Raw genomic sequence first — 18571 nt, forward strand, 5'->3', positions numbered from 1 at the left:
GTACAATAGAAGCAGTAGGTAAAAATCGTTCGAAGTGGGAACATAATTTTGAAAGGGAATATGGAAGAAACTTCAAACACGGATACAGTCTGAAGACATGATCAATTTGTTAAGCACAGCAGGAAGAATTTTCCATGATAAAAATGCTGAAGACACTTGTGTAGTCTGATTCCATCTCACCTATAGAAGCTAACCCTATAGCATGGGGTATAGGCTGTATATCCCATATATGGCTATACTTTGTATCCCATAGATCACCCCACACAAACACAAAGAAGACCGTCTGAGCATGACGGTCTTCTTTGTGTTTCTGTGGGGCCACATGAGGCAGTGTGCAGGGCTTACTCCGGGCTCTGTGCCCAGAGGCAACTCCCGACAGTGGTGGGGATAGAACCCAGGTGCGCCATGTGCAAGACACGTGCCCAGCCCCCGTACTGCTTATCCAGACCCACTGGTTCAACTTTTCAGTCCTGCATTTCCGGCACAAGTTTGTGAGAGGCGCAGTCTCAGTTCCCAGTTAGTAACCACACGCTGAGGTGGAGTCTCCAGTGTGGCCCATTCCCACAGACGCTCACTGAGAAGAGCCAGGCAGGCTCTTCTCAATTATAAATAATTGCTCCCGTCAGTAATTATTTATAGTTAGTTTTCAAGATACGTACGGTCTGTGGAGAGTTTCTGGAGAATAAGCAGAGTTCCTTAAATGTGAACACAAGATATTTTACAACGACAAGTACATAAGTACTTCCTTACAAGTATGCGGAGCTGTTACTACTTTAACTGGTGAAGTGTAATTACAAGAAATGCCAACACCAATATTCAAAGCACATGATTTGGTTCATTAATCTGCACAAGTGTGATTTCTGAACAAGTCTTAATTCTCAATTCCTGGTCATGAAAGAGAGACTAATTTGGTCCATCTAAGGATGCTTCAACAAAGACGGAAAACTTTACAAATATGAAACACAAAGACCCACCTCATTAAGAAGAACCTAAGGCAAACACTATAGAAAGGGAATTCTTTAGCTTACAGTATCTATGATGTTCTTTTCATTTTTTTAAATTTATTTATTTTTTGGGAGGGGTTGCAACCAGAGTTCTCTGCAGGCCAGGCCTCCTAGCCATGATGTTCTTGATCCAATATTTTGTATCCATTTAGAATTTTATATTGTGTGTGGCAAATATTGTTCATTTGCCATCATAAAATTTCACACAAATTCATGATATTCAAGGGGTTGTGGAGATATTTCCTTCAAGTTCTTGTTCCAAACGATAGTATATACCTGTGGAAATGTCTTCTGTCCTTATGATATTTAATTAAACAAGTGTTGGTTTAATGATGGTGATGAATTAGGAATAAATACTTACTCACTACATGTGCCTCTATGGGAAGTTTAGGGGCTCCTTTCATTTTGACTCTAATAAAACTAAATGATGGTTCCTTGGTCTGGGAAGACCTACAGCCCCTCCATGAGAAGTACTAAATCTCCCTCTCTGCCCCCGGAAAAGCAATACTGTCTACGTCATTTGTTAAGCCCAGTTATTATTCATCCCGTTCCTGGGAGATTAGCGTTTTCAATTCTGCAAGAGAAAGCTTCATCCAGTGACACACTGCTATACTCATGCATTTCCCTCGCAGCTCGAAGCACTCTTAATTTCTGATATTTCCCACAAAGATTTCCTTCAGACTGGCGTGGTTCTCTCCAGGGACCCCCGCGGCCACTGGCAGGCTGACTTACTCTGCATGCAAAGGCCATCGGTGCAGTTCTTGGATTGCAGGACCAGGCCATCGCAGTCCTTGCCTCCATTCTTTGGGGCGGGCGCTGTGCACTCCCTCCGGCGCCAGTGAGCGCACTCAGTCCCGCAAGTGGACCACTTGCTCCAGGATGTCCACCTGCCGTCCACTGTCACGAGAAGAACCAGCATTGGGTTAGTCTGTGCAGCTGCTTGAGACAGACCGAGCGTCTCTCCACCAGAAACACCACAAAGACGGACGCTAAGAGATGCCCGGGAACGAGCCCTGCTTTGACTGGACACGGCAAGTGGGCAAGCTCTATCCCGGGTCCTGTGAGTGTCCCTCACTGGGGGCTGCCTCCTCCTGACCAACCCCCGGGGAGCTGAAAGGGACCCACGGAGCCACAAACATCACCGGGACTGAGGCCAAGTAGCCCAGGACTCCCTGCTCTTGGCCTGCTCTGGATTCTTCGCTGAAAATCCAGAATGTGTTTAGGATGAAAGTTTCCTTCATTTGATGTCTTCATGCATCAAATGAACAAGTAAACCAGGTGGGGGGAGACTGATTAAGTGTGGAGGAATCTATTCACACTCTGACTCTGTCTGTCTGTCTGTCTGTCATCTGCCTATCCCACCCTTCCACTGACCTTTCATCATGTTTCGCAAGCTCACTTTTTATTCTGACATGGATTATTCTTCTATTCATTTGATTTTTCCTATTATTTCCATAATACATACATTAATATTTTTATTTCACAAATATTTAGACATATTGTTTTCACTGTGATTCATTTTTTAGAATTGTCTACCTTATTATGGTGGCTAGACTTGTTAATGAGTTTAATGATTTGAGCTGACATATCTTTATTTTTCAAATATACAACTTAAATCTTAATTAAAAATATGTGTAATACATTTCACTCAGGTCATATTTTAAAATACATTCTTTAAAGGTTCTTATAAAAGCAGAACAAAATGTCAAAATGAGTTAATTTGTAAATTTTTCCTGGAAATACATAAGTATATTAATAATTAATATGATATCCATATTTCTCTAGATTAAAAATAAAATAATACAAACTTAATTTATCAAACATCTAATATGTATCATTTCTACATAAATTAGATCAATAATAATAGATTATTATATAAATAATAATATGCATAGTTTGAGAAATGATATGTTTTCACATTCAAAGTACATAAATATGGTTATTATGTGTGATGTGTATAAAACATAAACATGCCTACATGAAAATTGAAAATATATTAATGTTTTAGATCATACTGAGTGAGTTATCTGAGCAAGGCATGCAACCTGGAGAAAGAAATCTGCTTTGACCAGGACGATGGCAGAGTATTTACATGTATGTGGATCTGCTTGTCCATGCTAACACACATTTTCTACCTTAAGTCAAAAATCCTTAATGTATTTTTAATTGCAGAAGTCAATACCTAGATAAAATATAGAAGAGTACAAGAGAAAACACTGAAATTCTAGGCTTAACGTAGTGTCAACTTTTGTCCCATCAATTAAACACTCTGTCCCAGTAAAATTTGGGACACTGATCATTAGAAATCGATACTTGATATTATAAAATAGAGATGATTTATATTTTCTCTACTTCATTTAATTAAGCTCTCCCTTTGAGAAAGCTCTGTTAAGAGATGAACAGGCCAACATTAGACAAATAAAAGAAGCAATGATTTAAATAATGAAATTGACAACAGCTATCTCAAGAGGACAGACTAAATTTCATGAACTATTTCAGGACAGACTAAATTTCATGAACTATTTCAAAACGATTTAGTGTAACCTTTCACTATGCTAAAATTAATTAATTAAAGAAATTTTAGGGGTTTTAGTTTTGTTTTTGCAAATATGAACTTCAGTTCCCCTAGGAAGGGATGCTGGTGACAGTATGAGACGTGAGATCAGGGAGATAAGAGGCAGAGCTGCCCTCTGACCTCAGGGGCCGCTGCAGATAACTCACAGAGCAGGTGACCAACTGGACAGGTAATAAAGGGGTGAGTACACTGTGTTTCCAAGACCCATCAGCCCATGTGTCACAGAGCTTTGTCTTCCCTTTAATTTACTCCAAAAGCTTTATTTGCCTTGGCTCACAGACTGATACCAAATAACAAATATTTCCGTCTAAAACACTTAATCTCTTTTAGTCCCTATGTTCTTTGACAGACCAATAGTTAGTATCCCTAAAGTCTGTAGCTTTCAATGATGCTCGAATCTCTGAAATGAGAGAACCCACTGTCTTGGCCCAAGCAGTTTTGTTGAGTCCTAGAGATGGATCATGTTCATAAGCACTTTTTTAGACATTTAGTGATAAAACTAAGAAGTCCTTGATTCTGTGTGTGTGTGGGGGGGAGGGGACAATTGATTTTCCAGCAATAAAAGCATTGACTGTATTATGGAGTTTATTATTATTTACCCATATTAAGTCAATAGTGAAGCTTAGATCCAGTCTTTGGTGCGTTTCAGAGTGAGGGCACTGGTGCTTACCTGGGCACAGTGTGGTACAGGCCACCTTGTGGACACTCTGGCCCTCACAGAAGGCCCCACCATTGAGCGGTGCTGGGTTGGTGCAGGTCCGCGTGCGCTTCTGAAAGCCCCGGCCACAGCGGCTGTTACACGCTGACCACTCCGTCCACGTGGACCAGCCCCCGTTCACTGCAAGGACACAGACAGCGAGATGTGAATTAAACACAGAGCACACACAAATGGCGCATAAGCAAAACTCTTCCCAAACAACAACAAAAACATCAAATCTCCTCAGAAAGAAATAGATAGACATAGAAAGATTGCATTCATGTAGGGAACATAAAGTAACAAAATAGGAGACTAACACCCAAGAATGGCCAGTATTAGTACCAGGAATTTTACTCCATGGCTTGGAGGCCAGCTACACATGCTAGGGGAAAAGGGAGCTCAGATAGAGAAGGGAGCACCAAATAAAGGGTGTTGGGAGGATCCTCCCAGGATGGGAGAAGCATGCTGAAAGTAGACTATGGACCAAACATGATAGCCACTCAATGCCTTTTTGGCAAACCACAGCACCCAAAAGGAGAGAGAGAAAACAGAGGGGAATGCCCTGCCACAGAGGCGACGTGGGATGGGGGGATGGGGGGTGGGAGGGATACTGGGATCTGTGGTGGTGGGAAATGGGCACTGGTGGAGGAATGGGTACTTGATCATTGTATAACTGAAACCCAAGCACAAAAATTTGTAAGTCTACAACTGTACCTCATGATGTCTCACTAATAAAAATTAAAAAAAAATAAAACAGTAAAAAAAAAGTCAAATCTCAATACTAAAGTCATCTTGGATATCATTTCACTCATGATTGTACTGTAAGACGGAATGGTCACAGCACAGTTTATACATGAATTGCAAATGTTACTGACCTACTGGGTAAACCAAAGAGGACAGCCTTTACTTTTTGCTAGCCAGTGTTCTTTTAAATAAACACATCCTTCTACTCAGACTCCAAAGAGTTCTGTTGACTCCTTATCTTAAATCAATGTTTCGAATCTTATGCAGGTAGGTCTGAAACATTAGCGCTACATCTAATCAGTTGTTTTTTTACTAATAACAGATGATTATCGTTTCCTCTACCTTTAACTTCATACCAGTTTAAGATTTTTTAAAAAATTTTGTTAATGTTTTATGCAGCTACCTGGTATAACTATTATTAAATGGAACTGACTTGAATGTCTAGTTTGCATATAAATGTGCATATGGCATTTGAGGGATCATGTTAATTGGTATAGCTATGACTATAAATCTTATATTTATAAATCTTACTCCCTGTAACTACTCACATTCAGTTAAGCTGCCCTAGAAAATAATTTTTAGTAACTCAATCATGTGTTTAAAATTTACTAAATAATTTCTTATTAAAGTTCCTGACAGTAGTTAAAAGCTCTGCAATGTCTGGGGCCTGAGAATAAAAATATTAGGTATTTCGGAAAGAATACAGCCCTTGCACGTGCTTATAATACCTAAATCTCTTTTCCTAGAAACCTGTGCGATAAGAATGATCATGAACGTATTTATACATATAAGTGCTTAAAGATATAAGGGCTGGAGTGATAGCACAGCGGTAGGGCATTTGCCTTGCATGCAGCTAGCCCAGCCAAGCCGGGTTCAATTCCTCCGCCCCTCTAGGAGAGCCTGGCAAGCTACCGAGAGTATTCAATATGCCAAACACAGTAACAAGAAGTCTCAAAATGGAGATGTTACTGGGCCCGCTCGAGCAAATCGATGAACAACGGAAAGACAGACTGTGTATGAGACAGACTAAGTGCTTAAAGATAAATTTTTCCCTGCAGAGTCCTTCTATAGAAAGATGGAACATTGGAAGCAACTACTATGTTCAACATAGGGTATGGGAAACTCAACCAAGTTTGTTCTTGTGATTGACGTCTAGCAATTTCCAGCTTAATGCCTCAGCATCTTCCAGGAGGATAGAGGGGGTGATTACAAAGGTTCACCCCCACAATAGCAGGAGCACTGTGGAAAATGGAATATAAAATATAGAAAATGGAAAATTTTGGAAAACACACGTAAAACTCCACCAAGCTCAATAAGCAAAGACAATATCACCAGTGATGTAAACCACATCAACAAATCCTCAGAAAGTGTCTTTAGTGACACGATGATGAGGGTGATCAATGAGTTCAAGGAAACCATAGCACAGGTAGGCAGCAAAGCACAAAAAGGAAGGAGGGATTTTGGTGGTGGGAAATGTGCAGTGGTGGAGGAATGGGAATTGGAACATTGTATGACTGAAACATGATCATGAACAGCTTTGTGACTGTATCTCATGGTAAGTCAATTAAAAAAAATAAAATAACAAAGTTCCTTTAAGGGGCAGAATTTCCCATCATCTGGAATTGAGCCTGGCGCCCACTCATGGTGCATATGGTTGCCCTCCAGTAGATTTAAAAGGGTTGAAAACACATAGCAATTAATCATCTCGTATTGACTTCTATTGATTTATTTTCTGATACTTCTATTTGACATTCTCTTAGTGTTTTTTTTTGACCAAATAATAGAACATAAGTTTCTTATAGACCTGTAAAGGGGTTAGACTGCATGGCAGAAGGAAATGTGTGTAAATTGGGGGAGGGAAGGAGACACTGGTGGTGGGACTGAAACATTGTGTGTCTGAAACAATTCTGTTATAAACATGTTTGTAAATCATGGTGTCTTAATAAACATTCTTAGAAAATAAAATTGGGCTGGAGCGATAGCACAGTGGGTAGGATGTTTGCCTTGCATACAGCCGACCTGGGTTTGATTCCTCCGCCCCTCTCAAAGAGCTCAGCAAGCTATCAAGAATATCTCGCCTGCACGGCAAAGCCTGGCAAGCTACCCGTGACGTATTCAATATGCCAAGAACAGTAACAACAAGTCTCACAACTTGTTGTGAGTAAATCGATGAACAACGGGAGGACAGTGCAGTGCAGTGCAGAAAATAAAATTAAAATGCATGAATATTTTGACATTATATTTTAGATAAAATATCTTCATTTCCAAATTATATCAATGTATAATACCAGTATTATATTTACAGGCGTCTTTTAAAAATCTATTGGTGGACAACTGGTAACGAACTTCCAGGTACTTATGTATTTGACTTTTCTGTGTTTTCTTATATAGACAATATATATTTGTAATGTGAAACTTATAATTAAGGTAATGAGTTGAATAATAAGCTCAAATGAGATACTGGCTAGATCTCTGTTTTTCCTTTCTGTTTGGGACAAGCCAAACTTTGTGCTTTGAACTACTTATTCTTTGAGTCCATGAGCGGTATAAGCAGAGAGTGAGTTATTTCATGCAATTTTATAATATATAATTGATACTGTACAGATTTATAAGGTACTAAATGGGATGGGATTGTTAATACAAATTAAATATATGAAATTACTGGCATGCAGGCAAGCATGTATCTGACTCTAGTCTACATAGAGCATCCTGAAAGGATTATAAGAAGTGGACAACCTTTTGTTTTGGTGTTTTGGCCACACTAGGTACTTAGGGCTTATTCCCGGCTCTGTGCTCAGGAATCACTCCTGGAAGACTTGGGGACCATATATAGTGCAGGGGATTGAACTCTGGTCGGCCATGTGCAAAGTAAATACCCTACCGGTTGTACTATTTCCAGAGCACCTCAGAAATTTAGCTTTAGATCAGATCGAAAGGTCTTAGAAGATTCTAGGCTCACTTCCTGCCCCTACAGAGAGGGCAAGGATATAAGTCATCCTGGCTGGAGCGATAGCACAGTGGTAGGGCGTTTGCCTTGCATGCGTCCCACGCAGCCGACCTGAGTTCGATTCCTCCGCCCCTCTTGGAGAGCCTGGCAAGCTACTGAGAGTATCTTGCCCGCACGGCAGAGCCTGGCAAGCTCCCCGTGATGTATTCAATATGCCAAACACAGTAACAACAAGTATGACAAACCGAGGTGAGAACTAATGAATTCTATACCAAAAGACCAATAATCTGATGCTCTTTGCCGAACTAAAAATGCTTTAGTTTACTCATCTTTGATCTTTGCTACACTGCTCATCTTATATTTATGGCTACAGAAAGAACGGCATATGGGATCATATTCAACAACTATCGAGACAGCGAGACAAGTTTGCCTTCATTAGTATGGGCATGAGTGTGCCCCATTTTATTCTTTCAAATTTCCAAAGCTGTTTGTCAAGCAATTCAGACAGAAGGTAGCAAGTGAAACATTTAATTGATATAGAAAAGACAGGCAATGGCTTACAATTTTGAATAGCCATTATCTTGAGTAGGAAATGAAACCTGCAGAGAAGAAATTCAGTGGTTTGAAAAAAAAAAAGAGCACAGCATCTGTCCTGTGATGAAGATGACACTTTGGAGGCCTCACTGCAATGAATGTCACAGGAGTTCTCTATGTCCCTGACTCTAGAGCACAAGGACGCACCTTCCGGTCCTCACTCCAGCAGGAAGTCCAACTCCCCCCCCCCCAACCCCTAAGACAGGAGAGCCCCTGAGTGTCACTTAGCACAAGAGCAGCCACAGGAAGCTCCTTCAGTCCTAAGTCACTCAGGCTGCTTCAGCATCTCGAAGAACGGCTCATTGCCAATCTAAGCCCTGCTCACGGCATGTGTCCGTGGGTATGTGCGTGTGCTTGCACACACATCCAGAACCTCACCGTGCAAAGGCCCGAGGGCTGAGAGGGGAACAGGGTGCCCGGGCTGCTGGGTGAAATGTTTCCGGGAGATGAGAACAGGGAAGGGGGAGAGAGAGAGAGAGAGAGAGAGAGAGAGAGAGAGAGAGAGAGAGAGAGAGAGAGAGAGAGAGAGAGCGCATCCTGAAGGAATCGAGACGGGGAACCCAGCTATAGGGCAAGGAGGAGGCTGCTCTTGGTGAGTGGGTGTCCAGTTCTCTGAGGCACTGGAGGACAGGAGAGCTGCAGGTGCCAGGGTCAGGTCCCTGAATGACCCCTGCAGCCTTAGGACCCTCACTCCCAGCTCACTTCTGGCCGGGCCTTTCTGGGTCTGGAGAGACAAGGGCTGTGGCATAGGGATGAACTTGCCCTTTTCCACCAGCTGGGGGGCCCCAGGGGAAAACTTCCAGAGTCAGAGAAGCTGCACCTCATCCTGGTCCACAGGAAAAGTGGCTGAGAACACCCCGGTAGTCGGAGGGTTGCCTCAGTCCTGATGCTTCAGGGTAGCAGCTGAAACTGCTGTTGGGCACGAATCAGATGGAGCCCGAGGTCACTCACTGTAGACCAGGTGAGAACCCAAGGTCACTCAGTGTAGACCAGGACAGAGCCCAGGTCACTCACCACAGACCAGGACCGAGCCCAGGTCACTCACCACAGACCAGGACCGAGCCCAGGTCACTCACAATCCACCAGGACGGAGCCCAGGGTCACTCCCATAGCCCAGGACGGAGCCCAGGTCACTCACCGTACACCAGGACGGTCGCCGTGGTGCTCTTCCTCTTGGCGACGATGTTCTTGGCTACGCACGTGTAGTTGGCCGTGTCGGAGAGGCGGGCCTGCTTGATGATGAGGTTGTGGTCGATGGTGATGTAGAAATTTCTGTCCTCCACGGGGTCGATGATGTCTTCGTTCTTCAGCCACTCCACCTGCGGGCACAGGAGACCCGTGAGTCTCTCCCCGACCCCCGGGATGTGCAGAGTCTCTCTGACCTGGGGGCCTCTACATGCTGGGAAGAAGCACCTCTGTGGGGTCAGCTCGGTTTCCCCACTGTCCGGCAAGCCGGCCCCGCCTGCACCGCGTTATTCTCGAATGTCCGTGAAGGACAGGGAAACCCAGTGCTCAGCTGGTTCTCACCACGCCCAAAGGCTGAGCTGGGGATGTTCACCGCCAACTCCAGAACCCAATCAAAATAATAGGCTGAGCGTTTCAAACTGCACTCAGACCTTTTGCTGGCTTGATTTATTTACTTATTTGGCAACATCTGCTGCTTTTCAGGGGAAAAAATCACGACTATTAAAAAGGGCTCAAAAGGCATTTAGGCATCCTGTAGCTCTAATAAAACAACATTTGGATGATATAGGAGAGTTCCGATGAAACATGGATTAAATGTCTGAAAACGCACTTTCTTTATGATGTGGAAAATACCTCTTTGAAGATATATCCATCTCAATTTAATTGGAAAAAGAGAGGTTTTCTACCAACTCTATATAATCCAAATTGCATAAAAAGTAACAAATTGTATAAAAAATAAAAAACTATTTTACATATTAATACATTAAAATATTTTGCTCATAACTTGCTTCTGGGGAATCTAACACAAAAAATAACTGTTCACAAGGACAGACGTTTTTTCTATGCCAAAAAAGGTAAATTTAGCATTGGTGTTAGTGTTCTTGCAAAATAAAAAGAGGAAAGTATAGTTGCATTGACTGCCTTTATGTTTATCCTATAAAAACGGGATAAACTAATTCTTGTCCTATAAATTGCTTCTTTTTTGTCATGCAGTCTATTTAAATAAAGCAAAACAACACTGATATTTAATACAGTCAGCTTTTCATGTTGCTTCAGCAAGTAACCTTTCGTGGTGGGGAGTCCACAGTGTGTGCTGCCGTTTTCAAAACCGTAAGGAGCTTCTTCAGCCCCACAAGAGGCCTGAAAATTAATCGCTAAATCTGTCAATAGGCTTCATGCTGCACTGCTCAGAATTACGTCAAGTGCAGGAACTCTAAAATAATGCTCCTTTAAGTCTTAGCAAGGAGATTATAAATTAAAGAGAGAAGACCCAACAACAATCCCAAAATAAGTGGATGCAAACGTATATAAGAGTGATGTTAAGGATATAAAATTTCCAGAGAGCCAAGCATTCCAGGTATTTATAGTAATTGTTGTGAGACAGAAAAAAGAATGTATTTCAATCTGTGGAGTTTCAAAACCTTCGCTTCATGTTCACAAACGGCTCATCATGTCTTAGAATATTTGCTATGGACTCATTGCCCTGGATTTTCTCAGACCTTGGCCGCGTGTTATGGGAATTGCTCTTGCTAAAAGTGCAAAAGGTAAAGTAGCAAAATTCACACTGCTGGAAACTGACTTGATGGAAATTGAAAGTCGATCTGAAATAGTTTGAATCTAATCTTCACTGAGGCCAACGTGCCCTTCTAAAGAAAACTTTCCACTTAGGAAGGGTCACAAGAGACCGTCTGGAGCAGAGATAAATGCCTTGGAGTATTTCTACTTTTCTCTCTCGGGTTCAGTACACTTTTCTTTCAAGAACCCACAGTGTGTGCAGCCTCCAGACCCTGGGCTCTGTGACCCCCAACCCCCGGGAGATCCCCAGGGGGCCACAGCTTCCCCTTCCTCACCGACCCGTCAAGACTGGTCAGAACGGGACTTACAGCTGAGGTGGAGAAACTCCATTTCTAAATCACTGCCTCTCAAAAACGGAAATTCCTGATCAACAGCAGGCATGACAACTGAGGCCCTGCTAGAAATCTGGACCGTCAGGTTCTATGGGGGACGCCTCGGGAGGCCAACGGGCACCAGGCGAGGAATCCAGGGACCTGGACATGCTTCACGTGTGCGAAGTAGGCCTCTGCCTCTTCCTTCATAGCCGCATCGTCAGAGTCTTGCTTCCAAGCATTATCTCTCTTTTTTTAATTTTTATTAGTGAGACACCAAGAGGTACAGTTGTAGACTTACAAATTTTGTGCTTGGGTTTCAATTATACAGTGATCAAATACCCATCCCTCCACAGGTGCCCATTTCCCACCACCACGGATCTCAGTATCCCTCCCACCTTTAAGTGTGTTCTTGCCCATTCCTTTTAACCAGAGCCCCCATTCCAACACCCCAGGACCCACAAAGCATCATCCATTATCTGTCACCCCTCATGCCCCTTCCTCCCTCCCTACTCTATCTCTGTGTGTCTCTCTCCCTCTTCCTCTTTCCCCTTTTCTCTGTTTGTCTCTCTCCCCTCCCCTTTCACCCCCTCTCTCCCTTCTCTCCCTCACACTCCTCCTCTTCACACACTCCCTCCCTCTCTCTTTCTCTCTCCCCCAAAGCCCTATAACCAGGTTGGAGAGATAGTCAATGGGTAGGAGGCTCGCCTTGATATAGTCAGCCCACGTTCAATTCCTGCCAGCCCACAGAATCCCACAAGCCCTGCCCCAAGTGGGCCCTGCGCACAGTGCAGGAGTGAGAATCAGTGGCTGTGGGCCAAAGAGCAAGGAAAAAAAAAACACCCAACAAGACCCAAAGTCCTATTAACCACCCACATGATGCCATCTCTCCATCACTGTCCTCTTCTACCCCTTCTCTCCAGCTAGAGGCGCCCTTCCTGTCTCTGTGAAGTGAGGGGTACCCACTGCGGTGGTCTCTGAGCCTGCTGGTGCCTGCCCAAACTGGTCATTCCAGTAGCTTGTTCCTGTTCTCCTCGAGGGCTTTGTTCAGGTGCCATAACCCCTGTCAACTTCCACAACGGCGAAACCAGACAGGGGTCAGGGGAGGTGTGTAGCAGCCAGAGCTGGGTCCTGGGCGAGTCGAAGACACGGGGGCCAGCTGGGACTCCCAGAACCATGGGCTACGGAGAGAGCTGAATCCTTGGAACTCACATGGAGTCCCTGCACCCGTTAGCTGAGAGTTCCAGGAAGACCCCACGCTTCGCAGCTCTGCTGGAAACCCCTTCCCCAAGTCAACAAAGCAAGCATCACTCTCATCCTGGGCCTCCATCTGCTCGCCTTACCTTCTCAGAAAGGGGAAATTATACTCGCCTGGTTTCTATTCCTGTACTGTTAATCGGAATTTAAGTGCCATTAATTTTGATCCATGTTTTGATTGACATATTCCTGTTGCCCGGAATTGGCAGATAGATAGTGCCTACTTGTATTTAATTAATCTATTAAAAAAACAAACAAACACCTCAGATGCACAGTAAGGGGATCAAGTATCTTACAATACTTTTCGGCCTTTGTATTGTTGGTGTGTAAGCTGTAAACATAAATAATGACTTTATTTAGGGACGGCCATTTTAGACATCCCTCTAACTAAACCTGCTTAGCTGTGGCTAGAGTTATGCTAGAAATGATGAACTCAAATCTCTAGTGTGTGGAGAGAAATCTGACAGAACTTTTTGGCCTCACAGTAAACTCACTGGGGAAATTTTCAGAAACAGCATCTAGAATTCTGTATTCTTCTAGTATTTAGAACTTCTTTTAGAACTCTGATAAAATCCCCTGTGATTCACTGGGCTCTAAAGAGCCCCCAGCCAGCATGCCTTAGCTGACATCTTTGCAAACACACAGCCCTCATTATGTCTACATGTCCGCTGCAGAATTAAAGGAAAGGTATTTGGTACCTGAGTAATTGTAGGCATTCATCAAGAAAATATAGAATCCTGGTGATCATTTAAAGTCTGAGCATTCAAAATGGTATCCCAAGAACTCTAACTTCTAACTAATTAGGGATACTGGCATTAAGCAAGGGGTCGCTTATGGAATTCTGGGTCAGGAGAAAAAGCATGAAGCGTGTGTGTTCTTTGTGTGCAGCTCAGAGAGACCTGCCGTGTGGGATGACGGAGGTGACCTGAATCTCACATCAGGTGCAGAGAGGGTATTTGAGAAGTGATCAGGGCCCTGGCATCTGAAAGGCGGAATTCAGCGTCCTGGAAGGCAGAGGGCAGGGCAGGTCGGGAGGCCTTTTGAGGAGAGCAAACCACTGGGACTCCACAGCAAGAGCCAGAACTCCTGGGCACTGCGGGAGAACACCAGGGCCTGGAAACTGCAATGTACCTACAAGGGTAGGAGGAAGGCGGAGTGTGTGGGGTCTTTCTTAGGAGCATCTGGACACTCCGGCTCTGGGCCAAGGTGCCTGGCCTTGACCCACGGCTGCTGCAACCAGCAAGCGGGTTAGGGTGAAGAGCATGTAACTGCATTAATAATGGCTGTTTAGGATGGTGGTAAGATCAGACAGGAAGCTCAAGGGATCATAGGTGATACGTAAAAAGGCCATAGTCCTAGTGAAAGGTCAAGAGGAGACCACCGGGGGCAACATAGAAAGGCAGGGGGAGAAAATGATGAGAAGAGGCAGGATGGTTGATTTCATATGGAAAGGAGGGAACAAGTAATAAAGGAGGCAGGACATATTTTAGGCTGGTTTTTAAAGGAGGCACTTAACATATGCATGGCATTATTCACTGATGGGCTCTAAGTTATTTTAACTGTTTGTTATAGTAAGTATATTTGAAATTACAATAATACAAGTATTGTAAAAATGTGAATGTGTCTCCTTTGTCCTAGCCCTGAGATTTCTGGAAGAAAAAATTAAAATCATAAAAAGTATTGTGTAAGGGGTCATCCAGATCAATGCAAGAGACATATGAAGAGCTTCATCTTCTAAATATATACACCTCCTTACACAAATTGTGTAGAATCCCAAAGAACTTTTCTTGTGCTAGGGGCTTCATCATATATAAAAGTACATGAGTGACAGTGTTACAGTGCTGCTTGTTTTGCTTCCTAGGATCAAACACAGGTTGAAACATAAACTAAAACCCTATTCCCAGCCCAGCGTGATTTATTCCTGATCTGACCTTGTGTAATTAGGACTACCGTCTCGCCCCTAAATCTTCTTTAAATTCTGGTTATGTTGATGGTCTTCAATTTTCTGCAACTTGATGTCCAACGAGCTCTTTCCACCTCTGCAGCAAGCCAGTTGATTTCCACATGAAAGAAGTCTTCCTGATGGGCTCTAAGTGATTTTTCACTAAGTATGAGCCATTCACAGGGCAAGAAAAGCAGAATGGCGTTGATAACAATGGAAGCCTCTGCCCATAAACCATCACTTAGGTTGGGCGGCAGTGTAGCCGCAGCCAAAGTCTGGTCCCTAATTTGGAGCATATTCGAAGTAGTTTGTTCAAGTGCTGATCACTTAATCACTTAATTACCCGTTAGTCGTCGATTTGCTTGAGCGGGCATCAGTAACGTCTCTATTTGTCCCTGTCGCGAGCTAGTGTAGCCCAATGGCATCTGTTCGCTCTGGGAACATGAAGAGCATCAAACCAATCATTCATGATCTTGACGAAGAAGTCTGACCATCTGATAGGTGGGCAGCCACGCGGTCTTTTGACATCCCATGGAATCCAGTCGGTAACAGCTCTAGTCCAGCGGTCGTCTTTAAATCTCATTACGTGACCAGCCCATCTGATTTTCGACACCTTGGCAAATGAGACAGCGTCCCTGATTCTTGATCGTCGACGGATGTCGGAACTCCAGATTTTTTCTCTCATTTGAGTGAAACGTGATATTCCAAGCATAGCTCTTTCAATTCTTCTTTGGGAGACCTGGATAGCATTCTCATACTGTTTGCGTAGGGCCCAGGTCTCTGAGGCATATGTTAATGCAGGAAGAACAGTGGAATCAAAGAGATGTGCCTGGAGCCGGAGGTTCTTCGTCCTCTTAGCTATTTCTTCGACATTCCTGAAGGCATTCCAAGCCGCTCTCTTCCTCCTGTGCAGCTCGGGTGCCAGGTCATTTGTCATGTTGACGTCTTGACCTAGGTACACATAGCTGTTGCATTCGGAGATGGTCGTTCCGTTGAGAGCGAATGGGGCATCAGGAACGAGGCTGTTTCTCATAAAAATTGTCTTCGTAAGATTCATCTGTCGACCTACCTTTCCACACTCACGGTCAAAGTTGGCCAGCATTTGTGCTGCTTGGCTGATGTTTGGTGTTATTAAAACAATGTCATCAGCAAAGCGGAGGTGGTGTAGTTGCCGACCATCTATCTTCACTCCCATTCCTTCTCATTCCAGTCATCGCATGATGTTCTCGAGGGTGGCACTGAAGAGTTTCGGTGAAATGGTATCACCCTGCCGCACCCCTCTCTTGACATCAATGATTACTTCTTTGTAGAATGGTGAGATCCTGGTAGTGAATCCACAATACAGCTCACGGAGAATCCTGATGTATTGGGTTTGAATGCCCTGATTGGCTAGGGCTTCAACGACCGCTTCCGTCTCAACAGAATCAAAGGCCTTCTTTAGATCAATGAACGTTAAACAGCGGCATCTTGAACTCCTGAGAAACCTCAATGAGCTTGGTTATCATGTGGACATGGTCGATGGCGCTGAAACCTTTGCAGAACCCGGCTTGCTCGCATGATTGTCCTTCATCTAGTGTTCTGCCAATCCTATTTAGGATGACTCGAGTGAACAACTTGTAGATGACAGACAATAGTGCTGATACTGCCACACAATCTTATTTCACATTACTTCTCACCATTTCTTTTTAAATGCACTTTTTACTGAGGTTACTTTGAATTACAAGCATGTACATGTTAATACAACTAATAAGTACAATATGACTGAACCACACCTGTCAGCAAAGTGCCAATATATTATGTGTCCAGCTTTGGTCCACAAAAGCTCTGAGCTCACTCCCCAGCTAAGGCTGGGTGAGGTCAGTCTGCCGTCAGAGCCAAGGGGGGCATGTTCACGGGACATGGCTGAGTGCCTGCCTCCCTTCTCTCTCTTTCTGTTCTCGCTTACTCAAATTGTACACAGGTGCCCTCCCCACCAGGCAAGACACGTCCTCTGACGCTGAGACACACCATGTGACTGGTTCCTGCACTATTTCCTTATTTACCCCCTCGGCGTATGCCATTTGGCATTTGTCTTTCTTCATATAACTTACTTCACTTCATACAACTCCCCCTCCTGTTCTATGCATTTTGCAGAGTTTTCATCTTTTCCGACAGCAGTATCCTACTGTTTGCATGTAGAACTATCAGAATGTCCCTGCACTCATCTGAGGTTGGGCACTTGGGTTGTTTCAAATCTTAGCGACTGTAAATAGTATTGCGATGAACATAGGTGCAAACATCTGCTTTAACATTGTGTTTGCTCTCACTGAATAGTTCATAGGCATGGGCTTGTTGGACTATGAGGCAGTGACTAACATATGCTGCCCCAACAGTGGATGCAGGTTCCTTCTTCACCATACCCCACGGATTGTCCCTGGTCTTTTTGGTGAGACCCTTTTTTTTTCTTTAATTTTTATTAGTGAAACACCATGAGGTACAGTTGTAGACTTACAAATTTTTGTGATTGGATTTCAATTATACAATGATCAAATACCCACCCCTCCACCAGTGCCCATTTCCCACCACCACGGATCCCAGTATCCCTACCCCCCCTACCCCCCCATCCCACCCTGCCTCTGCCTTTGTTCTCTCTCTCCTTTTGGTTGTGGTGGTCTGCAAAAGAGGCACTAAGTGGCAATCATGTTTGGTCAATAGCCTACTTTCAGCAAGCATCTCCCATCCTGGGAGGATCCTCCTAATACCTTTATTTGGCGCTCCCTTCTCTATCTGAGTTGCTTCTTCCCCTAACATGTGCGGTTGGCCTCCAAGCCATGGAGTGAACCTCCTGGTACTGATCTTGGCTATTCTTGGGTGTCAGTCTCCTATTTTGTTACTTTATGTTCCCCAGATGAATGCAATCTTTCTATGTCTGTCTCTCTCTGACTCATTTCGCTTAGCATGATACTTTCCATATTGTACCACTTGTATGTAAATTTCATGACTTCATCTTTTCTAACAGCTACATAGTACTCCATTGTGTAGATGTACCAAAGGTTCTTTAACCAGTCATCTGTTTTGAGACCCTTTCTTGCTGGTGTGAGACGACTTGTCATTCTCTGTCGGATCATCTTCTTGATGATCAGGAGCATTTTCTCCTGTGCAACTCTCTGGAGCAGTGCCTGTCCAGATCCCAACAAATGCTCCTCCTGGGGATACGCCTGGCAGTCCCCAGCCCCCAGGGAGCAGCAAGGCTGCAGTCCCCAGGCCAGAGCCTCAACAGTGCTCGGGGGAATGTGTGGCCCCAGGGGTCAGGGTCCTGAAGTGGCAAGGCTGGAGTTCCCTCACCTCTACGCCACCTCCTCCGCCCCCTCCTTGTTTTTGATTGAGAAGTTTGTTATTGAGTATTGTAAATTAGAGACTAAGTATTTTATCAACAGGTGTAACAATTAAAGAGAGATACTGGAAGAGTTTCTTATCTAGGGGGACTCCTTAAGATCCTCGTTTTTGAAGTGAGGATATTTTTAGAAACTATTCTATCATATTTTTAACCATCATATCAGCTAATACACAACCCAGTGCCTGCGTTACAGTGAATATTCTTAAATTATCAGTATTATATTTAGGATATGTTAAAGGACACAAGACAAAACTTAACTCACCTGGCAGATAGTGTTGTCAATCTAAAACCAAAAAGAAAAGGGCTGGAGATCCAGTACTGGACTCAAATCTCTTTCCTTGCATGTAGCTGACTCAATCCCTGT

At 43.8% G+C, this 18571-nt stretch overlaps 1 protein-coding gene across 1 annotated transcript in view; it reads right to left on the reverse strand.

Moving 5' to 3' along the window:
- UNC5C (unc-5 netrin receptor C) overlaps positions 1-18571 on the reverse strand; it is a 387108-nt gene that overhangs the window by 79232 nt on the left and 289305 nt on the right. The window contains exons 5-7 of the mRNA XM_056106641.1: positions 9700-9880; positions 4250-4417; positions 1737-1901 (exon numbers count right to left, since the gene is read on the reverse strand). Of these exons, the coding sequence (XP_055962616.1) occupies positions 1737-1901; positions 4250-4417; positions 9700-9880 (514 nt within the window). The remainder of the gene's footprint in view (positions 1-1736; positions 1902-4249; positions 4418-9699; positions 9881-18571) is intronic.

This window comes from Sorex fumeus, unplaced genomic scaffold, assembly GCF_029834395.1.
Source record: "Sorex fumeus unplaced genomic scaffold, SorFum_2.1 ptg000136l, whole genome shotgun sequence".
Lineage (NCBI taxonomy): Eukaryota > Metazoa > Chordata > Mammalia > Eulipotyphla > Soricidae > Sorex > Sorex fumeus.